The sequence below is a fragment of the Agelaius tricolor genome, unplaced genomic scaffold (genome assembly GCF_023055355.1).
Source record: "Agelaius tricolor isolate 1412-34295 unplaced genomic scaffold, bAgeTri1.0.p SCAF_27, whole genome shotgun sequence".
NCBI lineage: Eukaryota > Metazoa > Chordata > Aves > Passeriformes > Icteridae > Agelaius > Agelaius tricolor.
The window spans coordinates 6354198-6374027 of record NW_027269287.1 but is presented as its reverse complement, the minus strand read 5'-3'; the positions used below and the strand labels follow the sequence as shown (position 1 = coordinate 6374027).

Sequence of the window (19830 nt, the reverse complement as noted above, 5' to 3'; positions counted from 1 at the left end):
ATGGATTCCCTCTTAAGCACTTTTGTCCTGTCAGATTTCCATGAAGAGTCTTCATGTTTAACACAAGCCTGAGGCTCCACTAAATGCAGTGTATTATGCGAGTTCTTAGGATTTGACCAAAGTCTACTCAAAAAAAAATAACACTGGATTTCAACTACAGACATAAAAATGACCAAATGTTAAGAGTCAAATTTTCTTACTGCCATTATAAGTAATTTTTGCAACCTAATGTCATGTAAAACACATAGAATTAAATACTATCAAACACTGAATTGCCAAAGCTTTATGCATCCCAGTAAAAAAGGAAAACATTACTTTGTCCCAATTAGCAAATGGTGAAGAGCTCTGAAACAATTTAGGAATAAAGTGAATGAGCAACTGTGAAGAATATAATTTACAGTTTACAAAAATAATTTAGAGTAGTTAACCTACAAGAACATCATTTGCAAAGCAAACAAGTTTCTCTATTGAGGCCATCTACATGTGACTTACTAAGGCTAATGAGCACAGGTGAGCTGTTGGAGAGGCCGCTAGGGTTCTCAATGAATATGATCCTGACATATTCCAGGAAAACACCACATGTTACATGAATATTACTGGGAGAGGAAGTTGCATTAGATGCAGCCTAATTTGCAATTCTTGGTTTGGTCTGACAGCCTGCATATTGGAGAATTTGTAGGGTAAGATATGGAGCTGCATATATAAAGCTGTATGCTATAATAAATGTGCTTGGGACAGCTCCTCTTAAAATAATAGAAAAATAAATCAACTCAAATACTGGTGCTAAATATATATTTCTAAAGGAGGGCATAACAAGGTATTTTTTCTAATAACCCCACAGCTTGTTGCTTTGACTAACTTTCAATTAGTAATTTTCCACAACTAATTTGATTGCTCATGGAGTTCCATGTTAGTTCAATTGTTTTTTCCATCATTTACTGTTCTATAATATATCAAATGGGCAACACAGCTGTGAGTAGTCTGAAGTAGTAGACTGATGAGGAATGGCTGAGGGAGCTGGGGGTGTTCAGCCTAGACAAAAGGATGTGAGGAAATGGTTTAGTTGTGGACTTGGCAGATCTGAGATAACAGTTGGACTTAATGATCCTAGAAAGCTTCTCCTAAATGATTCTATAATTCTATAAAAATTCTGGCAATAATTATGAATACATACATTCTGTATTTTAATGCACACTTGTGAAGGTATGTTTGTCATATTATACAAGTTTAATGACTAAAATGCCACTGACTCAACAAATTACAATGTAGTTTACATTTAAACTTCACTTGTAAGAGACTGCTTCAAAAAACCAAATAAAAAACGTTTAGAAAAACTGTTAAGAGTAAGAAAAAAAATCTTCCTTGCTCTGAGACAATTCTTCATTGTTCTAAGAATAAATAGTTGTAACGGAAATTAGGGGAAGAAGTCTTTATAGTGTTTGTATATTTACCCTTGGAATTGTGTCCCTGCAGATTTTATAAAAGTCATCTGAAGGTCTGACCTTCTAGTAGCATTGGATTTCAGTGCTCTTTATCTCCCTTATATCTAGATATACAGATATGTATATATATGCACTAAAATATAATAGAAATACAGTCTAACTATCAGTTACTTTTATAGGTATTTTGGGGAAATGATAAAAAGGACTAAGAAACCAACCTGAATAAGCATCCAGCTGAACTGGCAGAGGTAAAGGTAATGGGTAACAGATGCGAGGGCAAAGCAGCTTTCCTCTGAGATATGCTGGCTCACATAAGCAGAGGCCAGAAATGAAACCTGATGGGGGAAAAAAGAATATATGCATATGGGAATTAAACAGAAATCAGTTAATATTAACAATAAGGGGAAAAAATAGTTTGGAAGTAAAACATACACTAAATTACTATTTCAGAGACTCAGGAAAGATATCTTGGACATTTAATATTCACCCAAAAGAAGTTATGCTTAAACACTGTCAACCCCCAAAGCAGTTGGATTTGCTGAAGCCTTAGTTGACAAGCTGTGATCTTACATCTAGATATATTTTTGGTTGGAATGGAAAAGAATATTGATACTGCACAGATGTTTTTGTTGTTGCTAGATAATGCTTATCCAAAGTCTAGGGCTTTTTAATTTCCCATGCTCCGCCAGCTAACAGGTACTGTACCACTCTTAAATTACTTTTTTTTAGAAATCTGACACCTGACACTCTGCTATGGAAAACCAAGGGTCAAGCTTGAAGAATGAGGAAGCACACCTGAGAGAGAGGGTATGTGTGGTAAAGAGTCAGGAGAGGCACCCTGGGGCCATCTGGAGCTGCCTGCTGTGAAGGGACCCCACTCCCAGCAGTGACAGTCTCAGGTGGTGCATGTGCAACTCCTTAAATGGTGTGAGAATGTTCAGGCAGTGCCCTCTCCACACACTGCACCCTTATATGACCAGACTACAGAGAGAGACTAAATATTTATTGCTTAAAATTGTTCCCATGCAACATTAAACACAAGTTTTGCAATTGGGGTGCAGATTTGCCTGTATAAGACTAAGTGAGATGTTATCTTCTGATTTGAATAAATCCAGATATTTTATCAAGTAAACAAACAAACTCGAGGCATTTACTGTCTTCAGGCCATCAGACTTGTAGGAATATTATACCTCAGCCCCTAAGATAGCAATACTGGACAAAAGGAAGGAAGCAACTATTCTTTTGTCTAATACCATACCAGGTTTTCACACACGCAAGGCACTTACAGTTTGGGGTTTTTCCACAAATATGCCAAATATCAAAGGACCATATGTTGGCTGGATAAGTAGCCAATGCCTTGTGTAAGGAACAAAGGTATTCCAACTCTGACTGCAGTGAATGCAGCTAGACAATTTCAACAGATCATTTTAAATTAAAACACAACTCAGAAACATTAAGCTCTGTCTTCTGTAAATTTCTTTAGAGAAGAAATGGCGCTACAAGCAAAATTCATAAAAGACTTAAAGTGTTCACATAAAGAAAGTCTCTACTCATCCACTGTGATGATCATTTTCTCTTTGCCTGACAAAAAGTACTACTTTTTTCACCAACAGCCCATTGACTTGTTAGTAACTGAAAATAATGGGCTCTGGAGACAGATTTGATGTACATAAAATCAGGAGATGGAATAGGTAAGAAAGTTAGAGCAAATTAAGTGATTTGGATACACGTGGACACTGTATTTACAACAAAATACTCATAGGGTACTGAGTAACCCTTACACTGTCTCTTTATCATAAAAGTACCCTTATAAAGACAGTATAATGTTACCTTATCATGAAATTGAAGAATAACAATGAGCAACTGGGGAACAAGTAGACTAAAAATAATTATGAAAAGCATTTCAAAATCTAAAGAAAAAAAATGCATGTTCAATATTTTATGTGGTATTTATCAGCTTCTGCTGGGAACTGGCATCTGATCATGGCCATATAACCATTCAGTTATTAAAAGGTTAACACACAGATTAATAATGACTGGTCTTTGCCAAATTCTGACACTGCTGAAAGAAATCCCATCATCTGGAGTGGGTTACACACAATTGAACTATGTCTGCAATAGCTGCCACCCATGAGGGATAAACAAGAAGTGTTTCTGGAAACAACTTCACAGCACCAGCTCTCTCAAACACTACCAGTAGTAATTTGTCTAAGACTTGAGCAAATGCTTCTACTGACAACAAGCATCTGACAACAAAGGGTGGAAAGGCTTTATAACCTTTTGCTCTCTGAAGGCTTGTGTATATGTCAAGGACAGACTCCATGCTAGAGTCAAATAGGGGATGCAAACACAAAAGCAGACCAATGGAGTTCTGGAAATATAATTTTTAATCCCTTTTGCACTGGATGTTGGCTTGAAAGCATTTTGCATTTATAACCAAGAAACTATAATTCGTAACACTTTCCCGTTATTCAAGAAAAACAAGGTTTTGCATATTAAAAAAGAGGAGTGTATCACTATATCAACAGTTTTCCAATTAAAACAATGCAAGGAGTCCAAATATGTGCTAAAAATGCATATCTTTGATAGAAACTGACTTTTCTTAAAGGAACAACTCAGCAATACGGCTGGAGTAATCACTCAGCTAAGAATTCACTGTACTTAGAGTATTTTAGGAAAAAAAAAAAAGGTGAAATATAAAGATTTCTTAGACTTGTTATCTTGTATCTTGGTTGGAAGCTACAAATAACACTTGGTTTATAACACAAAAAACCCTGCAAACCAATAATATGCCTTCCAAATAAAGTGTTCCTTGGACTAATTGCCCCATGTCTTCTGTGCCTCACATAGTTATTAACTGTAGGCTGCAACCTTTTATAACAAGGAACATATTACTTTAATAACAAAAATATGTGCCATCTATTGGGACAAATTGTACACTCCTGGATCTTTAAAATATATGCTCATTATAACACCAACTGTCCAGAGATCTTTTTACAGAGAACTTAGAGTTTAAATAGCCCTTTTCAATTGTTATATACTGACATTTAGTTTTATGCTGAAATGATAACATAATGCTTCTTCCTCATTCTCATCAAGGCAATTAGTTGTAATGGTTTTATAGTGGAGGCATTCATGGAAGTGACTTTCTAAGAGAAGCTGCTAGCAGTTTCCTCCATGTCTGACAAAAAGATCCATCAGTAATTAATTTCAAGAATTGGCAATCTGTTAAACCACTAAGAAAACTGTACATGCCTCTGTGAAGATACATGTTAAAGATGAAAAAAGCCCAGGAGCATCTCTTTCCCTTCCAGTCTGGAGTCAGGTGACAAGGCTGGCCTGGCCCCTGTCTCAGCCAGGCCAGGCAGCCCCTGCCTCAGGGGTTCATCCTTCCTGGTGAGCCCCCTGGGTGCCATCAGCTGTAAGGCAGGCAGAGGGGAGGCCGTGGGGCTGAGGCCAGGATGGGCCACAGCTGTGGCTCCAAACATCTTGCTGCTGAGCCAGGCTGAGCTGGGATCCTCCGGGCCCCCGGAGCAGCCAGGGCCAGGCTGGCTCAGCCAAGATTCTGCCACTGTTAGGGTTCACCCACAACCACTGGGCAGGAGGAGGAGAAGCCATCAGCCCTGGTGTGCTGCTGCTGAGTTCTGGCCTGGCTGCTAGGATCCTAGCTGCCCTCCCTAGCCCAGCTGCAGCTCCAGCCAAAAGCTGCCAAGCCCGGCCAGGGTCAGGTGACCATCTGCTGGCCCCAGGTGAGATATTAACTTCAACCCTCCCCTGAGTGAGAGAAAAGGATGAAGTGCAGGCATGTAGAAGAACAACATGAAGACATCGAGGTCAGTGAAGAGGAAGTCAAGTCCCAGATGGGAGAAATGAGGAGATGCCTTGATCTTGGGGCTGAAATCCTTTTCTAAAGCTATGGAGAAGAATGTAATTGACACATCAGACTCTTTTTTCCCTGTAACTCATTGAAGAAATATGGGGAGATGGATTGTTCAAACCTGTGCTGAAGCAGGCATTGTTGAAATAGCTGTGAATTTGAGAAGTTTAAACAGAAAGAGAGAAGAATGATGAAAACCCTGCACCTCCAGGGTGAGAAGAAGATCTCTGTTTACAGAGATGAAGATGATCTCAGAGACAGATAAAGAGAACCTTTGCTTATGAAGAGCTCATCCTTAAAACAGTACTTCATAACTTGACAAGGCCCATAAACACAGCTGTGGGAAAAAACATGAAAAATGGGAGGAACTTCATGATTGCAGATTTTCTGGGAGGCTGCTATTCATGAAAATTAGAAACCACGAGAGAACTATTTTCTTGTGGAGCAGTGTCCATAAATTAACAAGAGGGTCTTTTCTCCCTAAGTGAATTGAAGAAAGACTATTCTAGAAGTGATAAACTGACTGAATTGTTTTTGTACATTGTTAGTGAGGAAGAAAAAGTTGTAGGGGGTAGGAAAAGTGTTCTAAAGGTCTTATTCTGATTCTTAGTATTCTTTCTTTTAGTCACTGTAAATGAAGCTTTCTTCATATCCTTTTAAAGTTTTGAGCCTGCTTTGCCTTCCTCCTAATTCAATCTCACAGCAAAAGAATAAGTAAGCATATTCTAGTGAGTGTACTGGCATTCGGCCAGCACTGAAAACCTCCAAATAAGTCCTGACCCAAACTTATTTAATTGATCATCCCTTAAATAACTCAAGTAGCAGGCTGATACTTTTAATAATTTGACTGTGATGGTTCCATACCACACTGAAAATTTTGGTGATAGCATATAATTCAAAAGGTTCCCCTCGACAGTGAAAAAAAAAAGTTAAAAAATAAGATAAATAAATGCACTTCCATATAACAGCAAAAAGCTCTTTGACACGGTGCCAGTTCCTCACCACCCTCACAGTAAATAATATTTTCCTAATATCTAAACTTATTGTCAGTTTTAATCCTTTCCCCTTACTCTGTCATTACTTACTCTTGAAAACTGTTTCTCTCCATCTTTCTTGTATGCCCCCTTCAGGTACTGGATGGTCACAATTAGGTCACTGTTGCAGTGTGATGCCATTTGCTGTTTCACCTATCCCAAGCCCCCAGGTGTGCCAATCTCTCCTTTCCCCCCCCCCTTTGCCCTCCTGCTGAGAGCTGTCCATCAATCTTAACATTCCAGCAGGGTCATGGTGTGTTTGGCAGAAGTTCAAAAGATGCACCTCAGGTGCAGGCCCATTGGCCTGTCCAAGTGTCTGTATCCCTTGAGCCTTCCCTTCCTCCCACCTGGTTGGCCCTCACCTGTCCCTTCCCCTCCCCCTGTCCCCGGGGCTTAAAAGGAGACGGGACCATGCGGTCGGGATTCTGTTGGGAGCTGTTACAAGATTCAGAGGTCTCTCATCCTGGAATAAAACTCTGGATTAAAACTCTACGATAGAATCCTCTCCTGTTTCTCTTCACCATCACCTGAACCTTTTCCACCAGAGGTAAACTGAGTTCTTACTATGCCTGGATTTGTTCTGAGTGCCTAGCTGCAGCACCCAGCCGGCCAAAGGTATCTCTGAGGTAAAACATCACAGCTGCTGCCTTTGGCCCAGCAGCGAGGGCTAAATGAAGCCAGGCACGTCCCACCCGGAAATAGTGGGATTAGTATTCCATAGGTCACCCCAAAGCCAGACTGAGCAGTTCCAAGTCTCCTAGCTTTTCCTCATAAGAGAGATGTTCCATCCTTTTAATCATCTTGGTGGACTTGCTCCAAGAGGTCCATGCCCCTTCTGGGCTGAAAACCTCAGACCTGATTGAGCTCTCATGACAGCGGAGCAGAGGGGCCAAATACTGTCTCTCAACCTGCTGGATGCACTGCTTTGGATGCAGCCCATGATGTAGCTGTTTTTTTAGGCGGATAAATGGTAATACCTCAGTGATCATCACTCAGTGATCATCATCCAGTGATCATCAGTGGTACACCCAGCTTTCCTTCCTATTTTAAATGAACTACTTCTTGGTTCAGAATTTTGCTGCTAGCCTACAAGTTATGACAGTTCAACTTGTTCTAGAAAATACTCCTTTATTTCATTCCTCAGTTTTCGAAATTATTCACAGTTTTCCATATGCTACCCCACTACCCCTTAGTGTCAGCGCTTCTCTACTTCCCACCATTGGGGCATTTTGCCTGGGCCTGTTATTTTCTGTCCCATAAACCAGGGCTTTAGAACCAGTAATACACCTCTCTTTGTCACTCATCAAAGCAAGGGAAATTATACTCCTCAAATTTGCCATAGAAAATGCTAATGAGGACTATAAACAGTTTTTGAAATCTCTGCCCCCTGAAACTGAACACACTTTACTCCAAATGATACAAATGTGCAACTGCTTGGGGACACTACAACACACCGCGGCAATCACATATCAAGCCGTGGGGCAGGACATAGCGGATGCTTTTGCTGCCCTGAAATTAAACTCTGGAAAGCAGCTGGTTTGTTTTGGCTGTGGGGATTCTGGACGCATTAAAAGAGACTGCAAAAAAGTGCAAAACCCCAAAGCCCCGGGTATACACCCTTGCTGTCAGAAAGGCCCTCACTTTGCTAGTCTATGCCACTCTAAGTTTCACCAGAATGGCCAACCTTTACAAGGAAACTCATCTTGGAGCGTGGAGCAGCACGATGCAATGATACAAATCCCACAGCCGATGTAGCAATATAGCCCTACTCAACTTTTCCCCACAGCACCCCTATCTGCACCCCTGATAGCTGAATAGAGGGAAGGGAGGGGTTGGTTCCACAGGGGTCCCACAGATTTTTTGGACACAATGTATCACATCTCAGTGTCCCACATACCAGTGCAAAGTGACTCTGAAAGACAGGGACACCATTTTAACAGAACTGGTTGATACTGGGGCACATATGACTGTTATCTCAAAAAGCCAATGGCCCAGTGATTGGCCATTAGCAACTGTGCCTCAGGTACTCTCAGGGGTGGGTGGGAATAGTCAAAGGTTGCAAAGTCAACACATGGTGCAAATAACCAGGCCTGATGGGCAGATAGGCACAGTTAAACCATTTGTGCTGTCAGCCTCTCTGGTTTTGTGGAGGAGGGGTGTGTTGACACAGTGGGAATCTTTATGCATTCAAATTTTCATATAGAGGTCATTGGGATACATGGCACCCCCAAACTTACTTGGAAAACTTCGGCCCTGTGTGGGTGAACCAGTGGCTCCTGTCATTAGACAAACTGTGCATATTACAAGAACTTGTACAGATACAGCTGGAAAAAGGACATATAGTCCCATCTAATAGCCCTTGGAATTCCCCTGTGTTTGTGATCAGAAAGCGATCTGGGGGGGTGGAGGCTGTTGCATGACTTGCGGAAAATAAATGAAGTAATATTTATTTTAGAAGAAATGGGAGCCCTCCAACAGGCTTCCCTTTCCCTTCCATGATCCCCAGAAACTGGCATATGACAATGATTGATTTAAAAGATTGTTTCTTTGACATTCTGCTGCATCTGGACAATGCAGCAAAATTCAGCTTTTCTGTACTGAGCATTAGTATGTAGCACCACTGATTTGATATCACTGGGTGGTATTACCCAAAGGTATGTGCAACAGCCAATGGTTGGCTATTTGCCAGTGGTATGTTGCAAGGACCCCAAGTCCGATTTGGGAACATATGCCTGATGTTCTATTGTATCGTTATATGAATGATATTCTTATTTCTGCAGAAACTGTGATTTGAATGGAAGAAGCAGTGCTGGCTGTCAGCCAGGCTATTACATCAGCAGGTGATCATTGCCTCTGAAAAGGTTCAAAGGACATCCACATGGAAATATCTGGGCTGGCATATAGGAATGCACTCTATTTCTGCACAACCTTTGCAAATTACAACTGAAATCAAAACTCTGCATGATGCACAAAAATTGCTAGGGACCATAAAATTCGTTCATCCCTTGCTTGGAATCTCAAATGTAGATTTGGAGCCATTGTTTGCCCTTTTAAAGGGAGAGCCTGACCTCTTATCATCTGGACATTTAAACACAAAGGCACAAGTTGTGCTTCTAAAAGTAGCTGATACTATTTCACAAAGGCAATCAGCTTGCTAGGCTAGGCTCCAGAGTTACTACTATGGTTAATCATTTTAAACCCTGACAGTCAACCACATGCCTTGATATTTCAGTGGGACTCAGAAAAAACCTCTGTAACTATCGAATGGGTCTTTTTTCCTTATAATATATCCAAGACTATTTCAATTCAAGATGAACTTATGGCCATGTTAATTGTCAAAGTTCATCAAAGAATGACCTCCTCGGCTGGAAGGGATTTTGACTATATATTTTTACCTCTTATAATGTTCTATTTGGATTGGTTGCCACAGAAGTCAGAGAAATTGCAAACAGCTTTAGCAGATTACCCAAGGCAGATATCTATCCATCCGCACAAGCACAAGATGTTAAACTGTTCTTTTAATTTGCTCCCAAAGCCAAGGAGAAGTGAGACTCCTTTGCAAGATATGGCAATATTCACAGACGGTTCTTAGAAAACCTGTAAATCACTGATTGCATGGAGTTATTCTGGAATGCGAGCTTGGCAATCTGATATTGCTGTTGTTGAAGGGTCTCCCCAGGTTGTAGAATTAGTTGCTGTGGTCAGTGTTTCAGAAATTCAGCTCACCTTTTAGCCTAATTACTGACCCTAACTGCTGCCTATGTCGCAGGAGTTGTGTCTGAAGCAGAAGCCTCTGTCTTAAGTTAAAATTATATTCTTTTTTACTGGTTGAAACTACTAGTTTTTATTTTTAAATCAACGGACTGCTCCTTACTTTGTTATGCATATAAGGTTGCATTCCAGTCTGCCTGGATTTCTTACAGAAGGCAATGCCCAGGCAGACTTGTTAATCCTACTGGTGCAATATCTTTTACCAAAGAGAATAGAGCAGGCTAGAGTCACTCATTTTTTCACCAAAATGCTGGGACTTTAGACTTATGAGTTCACTCCAGTACAAGCTTCTAGTATTTTTGCTAAAAGTCCTGTCAGCATTGCTCTCTTCCTAATGTGAACACGAGGTCAACCTAAGAGGTCTACAGAGCCTACAAATTTGAAAAACAAATGTGACACACTTTCCTGAATTTGGCCATTTGAAATTTGTGCATACTTCTATTTATATCTTTTCAGGTGATCTGTTTGCCTCAGCCCACATAGAAGAAACAGCAACGGATGCTTGCCATCATTTCAGTGCTGCCTTTGCCACACTAGGAACATATTAGGAGAGATACTGGCCCTGCATACATTTCCCATAAAGTCGCAAATTTTTTCTCCTTATGGGGAATTACCCACAAGATAAGCATACCCCCCTCACCCACCAGACAGTCCATTGTAGAGCAAGCCCATGGCTCCCTCAAGTGTCTCCTGGCCCAACAGAAGGGAGGAGCTGGAGACACACCCGCTGAAAGACTACAGAAACCCCTATATATTTTAAATTTTTTGAACTGTTCAATAATGGACTTAAGTCCCCCTATGACTAGGCATTTTGCATCATCCACATAGCTTTTGTGCAAGGAGAAACCATCGTTACTAATCTGTGACCCAGAATCTGGTAAAATCCTTGGCCCTTACCTTTTGATCACATGGGCGAGAGGTTTTGCTTGTATCTCTACAAAGAAAGGACCACACTGGATCCCTGCAAGGAATGTGAAATTGTTCCAGGAACCTCTACCAGAAGCTGACGGAGGCCAGGATGCTATCAAGCCCTCAGAAGAGGAGGGAGGGAGGAACCACACTGAGACTGCAATTCCTGACTAACATCTTTTGTCCCACCTGCAAAGGAAACTGTGAACCTTGGGTTTTATGTCAGTGTAAAAAGTGTGGAAATCTGCGATATCGCAGAGCCCTTTTGGCAAGACCATTTATGATGTGGAGTTACAAATAAGGTATAAGACCATTGAATTTTTAATTGTAGTAGGCCAAGAGGAAAGGGATAGACCTCTGTCGCCACATTTCTCTTCACAGAGAAGAGTAAATACAATTCTTCCCAAGAATATTTCTGGGTTTCACATCCTCTGAACCTCAGAGAAAGAAAAAACAATTCTTATCTCATTTACTGCTCCTGTGTTGTTCACAAGCAGAATGCATCATGGAAGGTTGGGAAGGGAATTGATAATTGGATTCTGGTGTGAGTGTTTTGATTCACTGACCAATGGAATCCAGGAGTGTGTGTGTTGGGACTGCTGGCTGACAGTCATAAGATGTGCAGTTGAGTGCTTGGCAGATTCAGTTTAGACGTAACGTAATATAATGTAATATAGTATAATCAAGTAATTAATTAGCCTTTTGATAAGATGGAGTCCTTCTCATCATTCCTCTCCTTCGTTGGGGGCAAAAATATCTACTATAAACCTCGGCTTTCTATTCTCAGGAGGGAAGTTTTGAGGGAATCCGAAAACAGCCATATTTGCAAACAAAACAAATTAGTTTCTTCTATCTCTCCAGTCCCAGAATGAGCTTGGCAAGGAAAAAAAAGAGAATGTGCTAAAAGACATGCTTGGAAACTAAAGTCCAAAAAGCGATTTTTTGCCACACATAGTTAAGAAAAAAACATGTGGTTAAATCAGATGCTATGCTTATGCTTATTAGCACTGCTTGCTTTTATTTGCACAGCCTGGCCTGTTGATGAACCCAAAACAAATATCTGGATAACTCTGGCTAATGTAACAAAACAAGATACCCTATGCTTGACTACTGTATCCCCAGAAAATCCACTTTCAACCTGTCTAGTCGGCTCACCATTAGATGACTGGCCAATACCAGAAAATAATGAAAGTGTGGTGCAGAGTTCAAATCCTGTTGATGCATGGGATCAGTAGGCCTCTTACCTGCCTGAAGCACCCTTGGAGCCCCAAGAATTAGAGCTTCTGAGTTCTGTGAAAATTGATTTTTCTGTTAATTTTAAATACATGGGAAGAAATCAGTCTAAAGCTTGGGATTTCTCTCTATCAACCCATGTATAAGAATCAAACTTTTTGGTGCATTTATACTTCTGGCAGCCCTTCTAAGTCCCGTAATGCCCCCCTACAGCTGCCATCAGGAATGTTTTTTGTTTTTGGCAATTGGGCCCAGGCTGTTCTCCCTTCACACATAAAAGGAGGTACCTGTAGCTTGGGACGATTAACTATGCTAACACCTAATGCATCCATAATTTTACAGCACAAATATCCCCACAGAATAAAGCACAGTTTACATGCATTTGATGAATACTGTGATGATGAATTGCCTTTGTGGTCTGAGATCCAGATGAATTGGGCCTCTTTGCTTTGGCCAGGCCTGGCTGCAAAAAAGGCTTTGAGTCTATTAAATAAGGTAGCTTGCTGGCTGGCAAAACAAATGAGTGCCACCAGCTCTGCTTGGTCAAACTTATTAATAGATGTTGACAGTGTAAGGCACACTACTTTTCAAAACAGAGCTGCAATAGATTTTTTGCTTTTAGCACGATGTCATGGCTGTGAAGATTTTGATGGAATGTGTTGCATGAACCTTTCTAATCACTCAGAATCTATCCATAAAATCATACAGCAGCTAAAGGATAGTGTGTTTAAACTAAGAGTAGAATCTGGATCTTGGCTAGATAACCTATTTAGTGCTGGGGTTTAGCACCCTGGCAAAAGGATTTTTGTGGGATAGGTATGAATGTGATGATTTTGCTAATAATTGTATTAATCATGATACCTTGCTTGCTTCAATGTGAGCAGAGATTAATTAATAAGACTATTAAAGGAGTGTTTTTGGTTGACACACAAGGGGAGATATTGGGGCACACAAGACAGAGAGTACTTTGGACGTTATTGGCATATAAGATTTGGCAATCAGGATGCCTTGGCAAGAGCAAACAGAACTCTGACAATTAAATCAAGACTAGCTGAAGATTAAATCAAGACTTACCAGAAAAAAAACTTACATCAAGACTTCTGCAAGCAAGAGATGTTGTAAAAAGTGTAAGTTTGTTTATGTGATGATTAACCCATTCATTGTAGTAAAACATTACTACTCTTCCTAAAATAGTCCACAAACATATGTAGTCCACAATAGGATTGGATTCTTCTGACCATCGCAGTCTACCCACCTCTCTCATCATCGCTGATAACCTACCAACCCACTAACCAACCAACCTTAACAAAAATTCCACACAAGAAGACAACACTATTGTCAACCAAACCAAACATACAAAGTCTATTCAGTGACGCCAACTATAGATGACATGACCAATTCAATGATCTTTCTAATGATCATAGAATTTATTAAACTCTAAGTTCAGAATTAGCAGACCTTAACTTGGCCTCATAACAGAAATTTACAGAGAAAATAATGAGTCTAAGTTGCCTTTTTAATATTGCACAAAAGAGAAAAAGGAAAGACCAGAAGACTGAAGAAATTCCATACCAATCAGGTATAAAAAAATCAACAGAGAAGTAAGTTATCTGAAAACTGAAGTAAGAATTATGTATGAAAAATAAATAAGTGCAACACAAAGCAATAGTAATTCCAATTTGTCATGGTTAGTGCTGAAATGCTACTATTTATTTGACTTTAAAATAAGGATACAGCACATGACACAAGGAAACTAATTTTATCTTTATGTTGCAACAAATGTGGAAATACTAAATACTTTGCCCCAGACTCTTCTAGTAAGACCAGCCTTCAGGGATGCCATGTCCCAAAAACTAGGGGATAAGGCTGGAGCAAGGAAGATATACCCTTTGTGGAAGAGGATTAGGACAGGAATAATTTAGCACACGGGACCATGGCACCTGATGGGATGCTCACATGAGTGTTGACTGAGCTGGCTGTTGTCATTGCAAGACCACTTGAGATAACCTTTCAACAATTAGGTGACCAGGAAGTGCCCAAAGATTGGAGGAAAGCAAAGGTCAAGAAATGCAAGAAGGAGGATCAAGGCAACTATAAGTTGGTCAGTCTCACCTCCACCCTTGGGAATGTGATGGAGCAGCAAATCCTGCAAACAATTTGCAGGCACATTAAGGATGAGACAATCACCAGAAGTAGCCAGCATGGTATCAGAGAGGGAAAGTCATGCTTGACCAACTTGATAAACTTCTGTGACAAAGTCACTGGACTGGCAGATGAAGCGAGAGCAGCATATATTGTCTACCTGGACTTTAGTAAAGTCCACCTGGACTATTTGTCTACCTGGACTTTGACATTTTCTCTGGTAAGATTTTCATAGGTGAGCTGTTGACTTGTAGGCTGGAAATGCATCTAGTGAGGTTGACTCAAAACTAGTTTGAACTTTCTTGGAACGTACTGATTTTAAGTGGTTTATGTGACAACACTTCAGAATTGTTCAAAGAACTACAATGAAGCTAATGAATTTGAAGCACTGTGACAAAAGAAAGAATATTCCTTAAAGAAAAAAACCCCAAAAAACTAAAGAAAACATTTTTCCTTGCATTTTGTGGCAAACCATATCACAAAATTTATTTCCATTCAGAGAATGAACAACACCCAGTGAGAAGGACTGGAAGGTTTGTCTTTTAAAAACTGTAGGTAACTGATTTACCATGTTCCAGTCAACTCTGGATAGGGCTGTCTTAATGTTCTATCCTGATTTTTCAGCCTGCAAATGCAATAAATACTGAAAAAAAAATTTTACCAATAACTAAGTCTATGCACTATTAGGCATAAAAGTTGTAAAACAGGAAGTTTCAGCACTGATACTGCAAGTGTTAAAACCCTGATAGAGTAAGTAAAACAAAAGGTAAAAAAAAAAATAGAGCAGTAAAACATAATTTATAGTTTTAAGAATTGAAAAATGTTTTCACAAGGGGAGAATAAATCTGAGAAGAATAATCTTTCCCAATTGCAAGGAGTGATGAAAAGGTAGCATGCTGTGATGGGTCAAGGAGAAAGAAAGAGAACGTCTTGCAATACTTTAGGGGAGGAGCTGTGGAGAAGCTCATCCCAGCAAATATAAAAGCATCAAGCAGCTGAACAACAAGCATTTAGCCCTGGAAGAGGGTACAAGCATAAGGTCTGACAAATCTGCTCACAACAGTTTTACTTTCCCATTTCAGAAGGAAGCAATCTGCCTCCTGCAGCTGAGAAAAAGATCCTTCCCACCTAGAAAAACCCATACAGCAAATGGTCAACTCTTTTAAAACATTTTGGAGTGTGCCTGTGAAGAGCACATCAGTATATTTATGCCACATTTTTGCAATTTATGTAAAATGCTATTTCACAGTATGAACCCACAAAGCTTTAGACCTTCTCTTCTTCTAGACAGAAATGGGTTCTTACATGTCTTACTGAAATGGATCCTAACAGTGGCCATCTAATTTCTTTTCACATTAAACAATTTTTTGTCTTTTATCAATTTTATTAAATTGTCTACATGGAGATTGTCTGCCTATAAAACAGAGATGTTTTATATGGATCTATATTAAAAAAGAAGAGAAAACAAACAGCCGAACCACATGCTATCTATGATTATACCAACCCAATCTCAATAGAGGAACAGTATCAAGACCATAATTAAAACTGCTGTTCCTTTTGTTGGATTTAATTGCCATGAGCAATAACATAGGAAAATAAACACATTTAAACTCTCATGGCCTCACTGAACTGCTCTCTTATGCTTTGATTTTACTTTATATGGCAAAGAAAGGGGTTCCCCCCTTGAACACAAGGACACTGCTTAATAATAGTACATATGAATCATACTTTTTGTTGCTGCTTCATAGGACCGGACAGCACTGATGTGAGCCAAGTATTCTTGTGTTTTGTGTTCTGATATTAAATGCCAGGACAAAAATACCAACAAGGGATATACAAAAAACTAGAGAGATTCACGGCCACCAACAAATATTCTAAGTCACTCTTTCTGGAAAAAGTAACAATAGAACATACAGCATGTATCAGAGCACGGAGAAAAAGGTTATATTAGTTAGAAAATTCAAAATATAGTATTTAACTGGGTGAAAGTTCCCTAACAAGCTTTTTATTTCATATTTTTTCTGTATTAATATTTTTTAAATAAGGAGGTACATTTCCTTTGTGAATTTATGTGAATGCTAAATGACTTCACTGATCATTAAGTAGTTTATTTGAGAGGAGTGCTGTGTAATTGACACCACAAAAAAACCCCCATATATGTGGGTAAGGCTTTATTTGTGTTTTCAGTTAAGTCAGTGAGCATACATATTAAAAAATAAGTACCTTATGAACAGCAGCACCATAATCATACTATATAATTTGTGCTCACATTGTATTTTAGAGCTATTTTATGTTTATTATTCATTTGCTTATATTGTTTATTCCTTATCACTATAAAATGACATTGTAAGAAAAGCCAAGTAGCTAACTGAAATAAAATACCTTGAAATGCTGAAATTACATTTACAACAGTGACCCCCGGTGCTTTTGTAAAGATGTTTACACTTTATTAAGCAGCAGAACTGGCAATCGTTTTCAGTAGTGATTAAACATCAGTAAGCATATGTTACTCATTCCTTTCCCCCAGCTGGGCAGGAAGGAAGTTGGTTTCATGCTGGTTTCAATCCCTGCCCTCTTTGCTTCCCATTTTTAGGCACACGGACTTTTTTTTTTTTTGCTTCTCTGAGCAAGGAGGTAACAACCTGAGAGTGCAGGATAGGGGTAGGAGGGAGTGAGGCACCATGATGCAGAGCACAGCAGCACACAGCTGACTATGCAGTTGAAGTTAGTTGTTGGGGAAAGACTGGGGTAGCTCACACCTCCTCAAAACAAGCCTGACACAAGCACCCAACTACATAAGGTCCTCTAACACAGTTTGTCTTCTGCTCCAGTTGTAGTGTACCTTATAAATAATATGCTTAGGAAAAATAAGGGCTAACATGCTCTTAGAAGGTCCTAACCGATTTAGTTTTACAACCAGATTCAGAAAAATGTATCCAGCATAGTAACCTGTAAAAAGCTTTTGTTATCACCTTCATTTAGATCTGCAACAAAGATACACGTTGTTTTTGTTACTCATTACAGGACAAGAGCCAGACATCCTGTCCTGCTGCAAGATTCACAATAACATAATAGTTTTTGTGCAATGATGCAAAGAGAAGCTGAAAAATCTTCTTTGTAAAACTATCAAAAATTTCTCTATAGTATCCCAGGTTCAAGTACTCACACAGAGCTCAGGGCTCTGCTCCGAATGCGCTGATTTGGCAGGTCCAAAACAAGATCCTCTGATGGACTTTGATTTTCTACAGTAAGATCTCTGTGATATTGTTTTCTATCTAGAAGCTCAGATAAGACCCTGAGCAGATCTGCCTTGACATTTTAATTTACACTAGAGGTTTCTCAGGTTGGATCTATATTCACTTATGGGGTTTATCAAGAAAAGCTTTCAATAACATGGCTTCTCACTTCCTACATTTCTGGATGGGGTTTTTCTTGAAGTTCAGGTATAAGTTTCCAGCAAAAAGTACACACAAATTTGATGACATGACCATTTATGAACTCTAAACTGAATTTAGGACTCTATCCAGGTCCAACGAAATGTAATGTTGGGCAAGTAAAATTACAGCAAGGGAAAAACATCTGATGACCTCTGATCCATTGTGTAAATAGTTTGGAATGGTCAGTGCCCCATGTCCCATGGTCAATGCCCCAAGCCTGTCAGTGTTTAGGAGGCATTTGGACAACACCCTTACAAAAATGCTTGAGCAATTATTCGCCCTTGAAGTGAACAGGCCATGGACTCAATGATTATTGTAGGACCTTTCCAATCAGAACTATTGTAAATTTTTTGTAGTCTAACAAATTTTTTCTCATCTGAAGATGAAAAATAGAAAATTACTCCACAGAACCTAGATGCTGGCTGGAGAAACATGCAACTCTCCACCTGCTTGCCTGCAGATTTCCCCCTGCAGGAGACACAGCAGGGAAGGGCAGGAGGTAGGGCAGACTCACCATAAACTGGGATCAGGATACAATCAGCATGCAGCCACGGACAGTATTTTAAGCATGGTAGAAAAGGAATTCTACCTTCCTCCAAAAGGCTAGTCAATTGTCAAGGATAAGCTGTGTGCTGTAGTCACATGATGGAGGACACAGATGCAACCAGCTCTAGTGGAGGGTGTCTCTGCTCACAACAGTGGGGTTGAAAATAAAATAAACCTTGAGCTCCTTCTAATTCAAAATCATTCTATGATTCTACAACAATTTATTTGTATTCTTAAAAAAGAAATTACCAAGGTGTCATTCCAGACAAAGAGTGTCTTTTGGTTTCATAATGCTTCAGTAGCAAAACTCTGCCTAAATCTTAGCTCCTCTATACAGCTCTGAAATAATTTTGAGAGGCTTTTATTTTCCAGTTAAAAGACAGTGGGTTAAGCAAAAACTCCTAATTTGAGGTAATCTGAGACACAGAATCAGTGTCTGCATATGCAGATCAAAATGCATGTATACTAAAAATGCAACTCCTAACAGAAGGCTGGTCACAGTAAATGATTATTATTCTCAGCAGTACCTCTGTTGGTAGTGTGCATGCTGTCTACAGTCTCAAAAAAAACCCCTGAGGTTTACATACATAAAAAGAGATCTTTACAAGACCATGGGATCTGTCGTCTTCTATTAGTTGGAAGAGCTATCCTAACATTAAGTCGGGTGTGAGAGGAAAGAATGTTTAATTGATTCAATTCAGGTTTTTCCAGAAGTTTTAAAACATAAGCACACTTACTTAACATTACTTACAAACAAAGCATTCTTCAACAAGGGCTAATAGGTAATTAACCAAGTTCTACTATTATTTTTTGCCTATGATATCAAAGAAATGTTTACCCAGTCAAGTAATGATGACAGGAGACAGTCTTAAACTCCAGCAGGAAAAGATCAGGTAGGACAGCAGGAGGAACTTTTCCACAGAAAGGGTGATCAGATGTTGGAATGAACTGCCCAGGCAGGTGGATGACTCACCACCTCTAGAGGTGTTAGAGAAGAGATTGAATGCGGCACTCAGTGACATGGTCTAGCTGACACAGTGGTGTTTGGTCAAAGCTTGGACTTGATGATCTCGGGATCCTTTTCCAACCTAACTAATTCTGTGATTCTGTGAATTCAGTGATCTGTATATTTTCATTTTTTTTTATGATACAGGAAGCTTTATTTGCTGTTTTCACTGTGCAAAAGGCTTCAAAACTTCCAAGCAGCAGAAGGTTTTCCTACCTAACAGAAACAGAAAAAAAAACCTCTAGATTTTGTTGTGCTAGTGGAAAGATTGAATTTTTTTCCCATAATAATCAATGCCACTTAGAAATTGCATGGGCTTTAACAAGCAGTAAAGATTTAAGGTGATGCCACTTGAAGACAGGGGTTTTCAGACGTGTATAACAAAATCATTGGGACCACGCCAGCTAATATAGATTATTAAATAGCATTACAT

The 19830-nt window shown here is 39.5% G+C and overlaps 1 protein-coding gene across 9 annotated transcripts in view; it reads right to left on the bottom strand.

Annotated features, from left to right (window-relative positions):
* ADGRV1 (adhesion G protein-coupled receptor V1) overlaps window positions 1-19830 on the bottom strand; it is a 288663-nt gene that overhangs the window by 75697 nt on the left and 193136 nt on the right. For 8 of the 9 annotated variants that reach the window (XR_011682574.1, XM_071448717.1, XM_071448720.1 and 5 more), the window contains one exon: window positions 1661-1777. The exons of the other annotated variant lie outside the window; for it this stretch is intronic. Coding sequence is in view for 7 of the 8 variants with exons in the window: in XM_071448717.1 (XP_071304818.1) it covers window positions 1661-1777 (117 nt within the window). In the remaining variant the exon portion in view is untranslated. The remainder of the gene's footprint in view (window positions 1-1660; window positions 1778-19830) is intronic. 9 annotated transcript variants of the gene reach the window in all.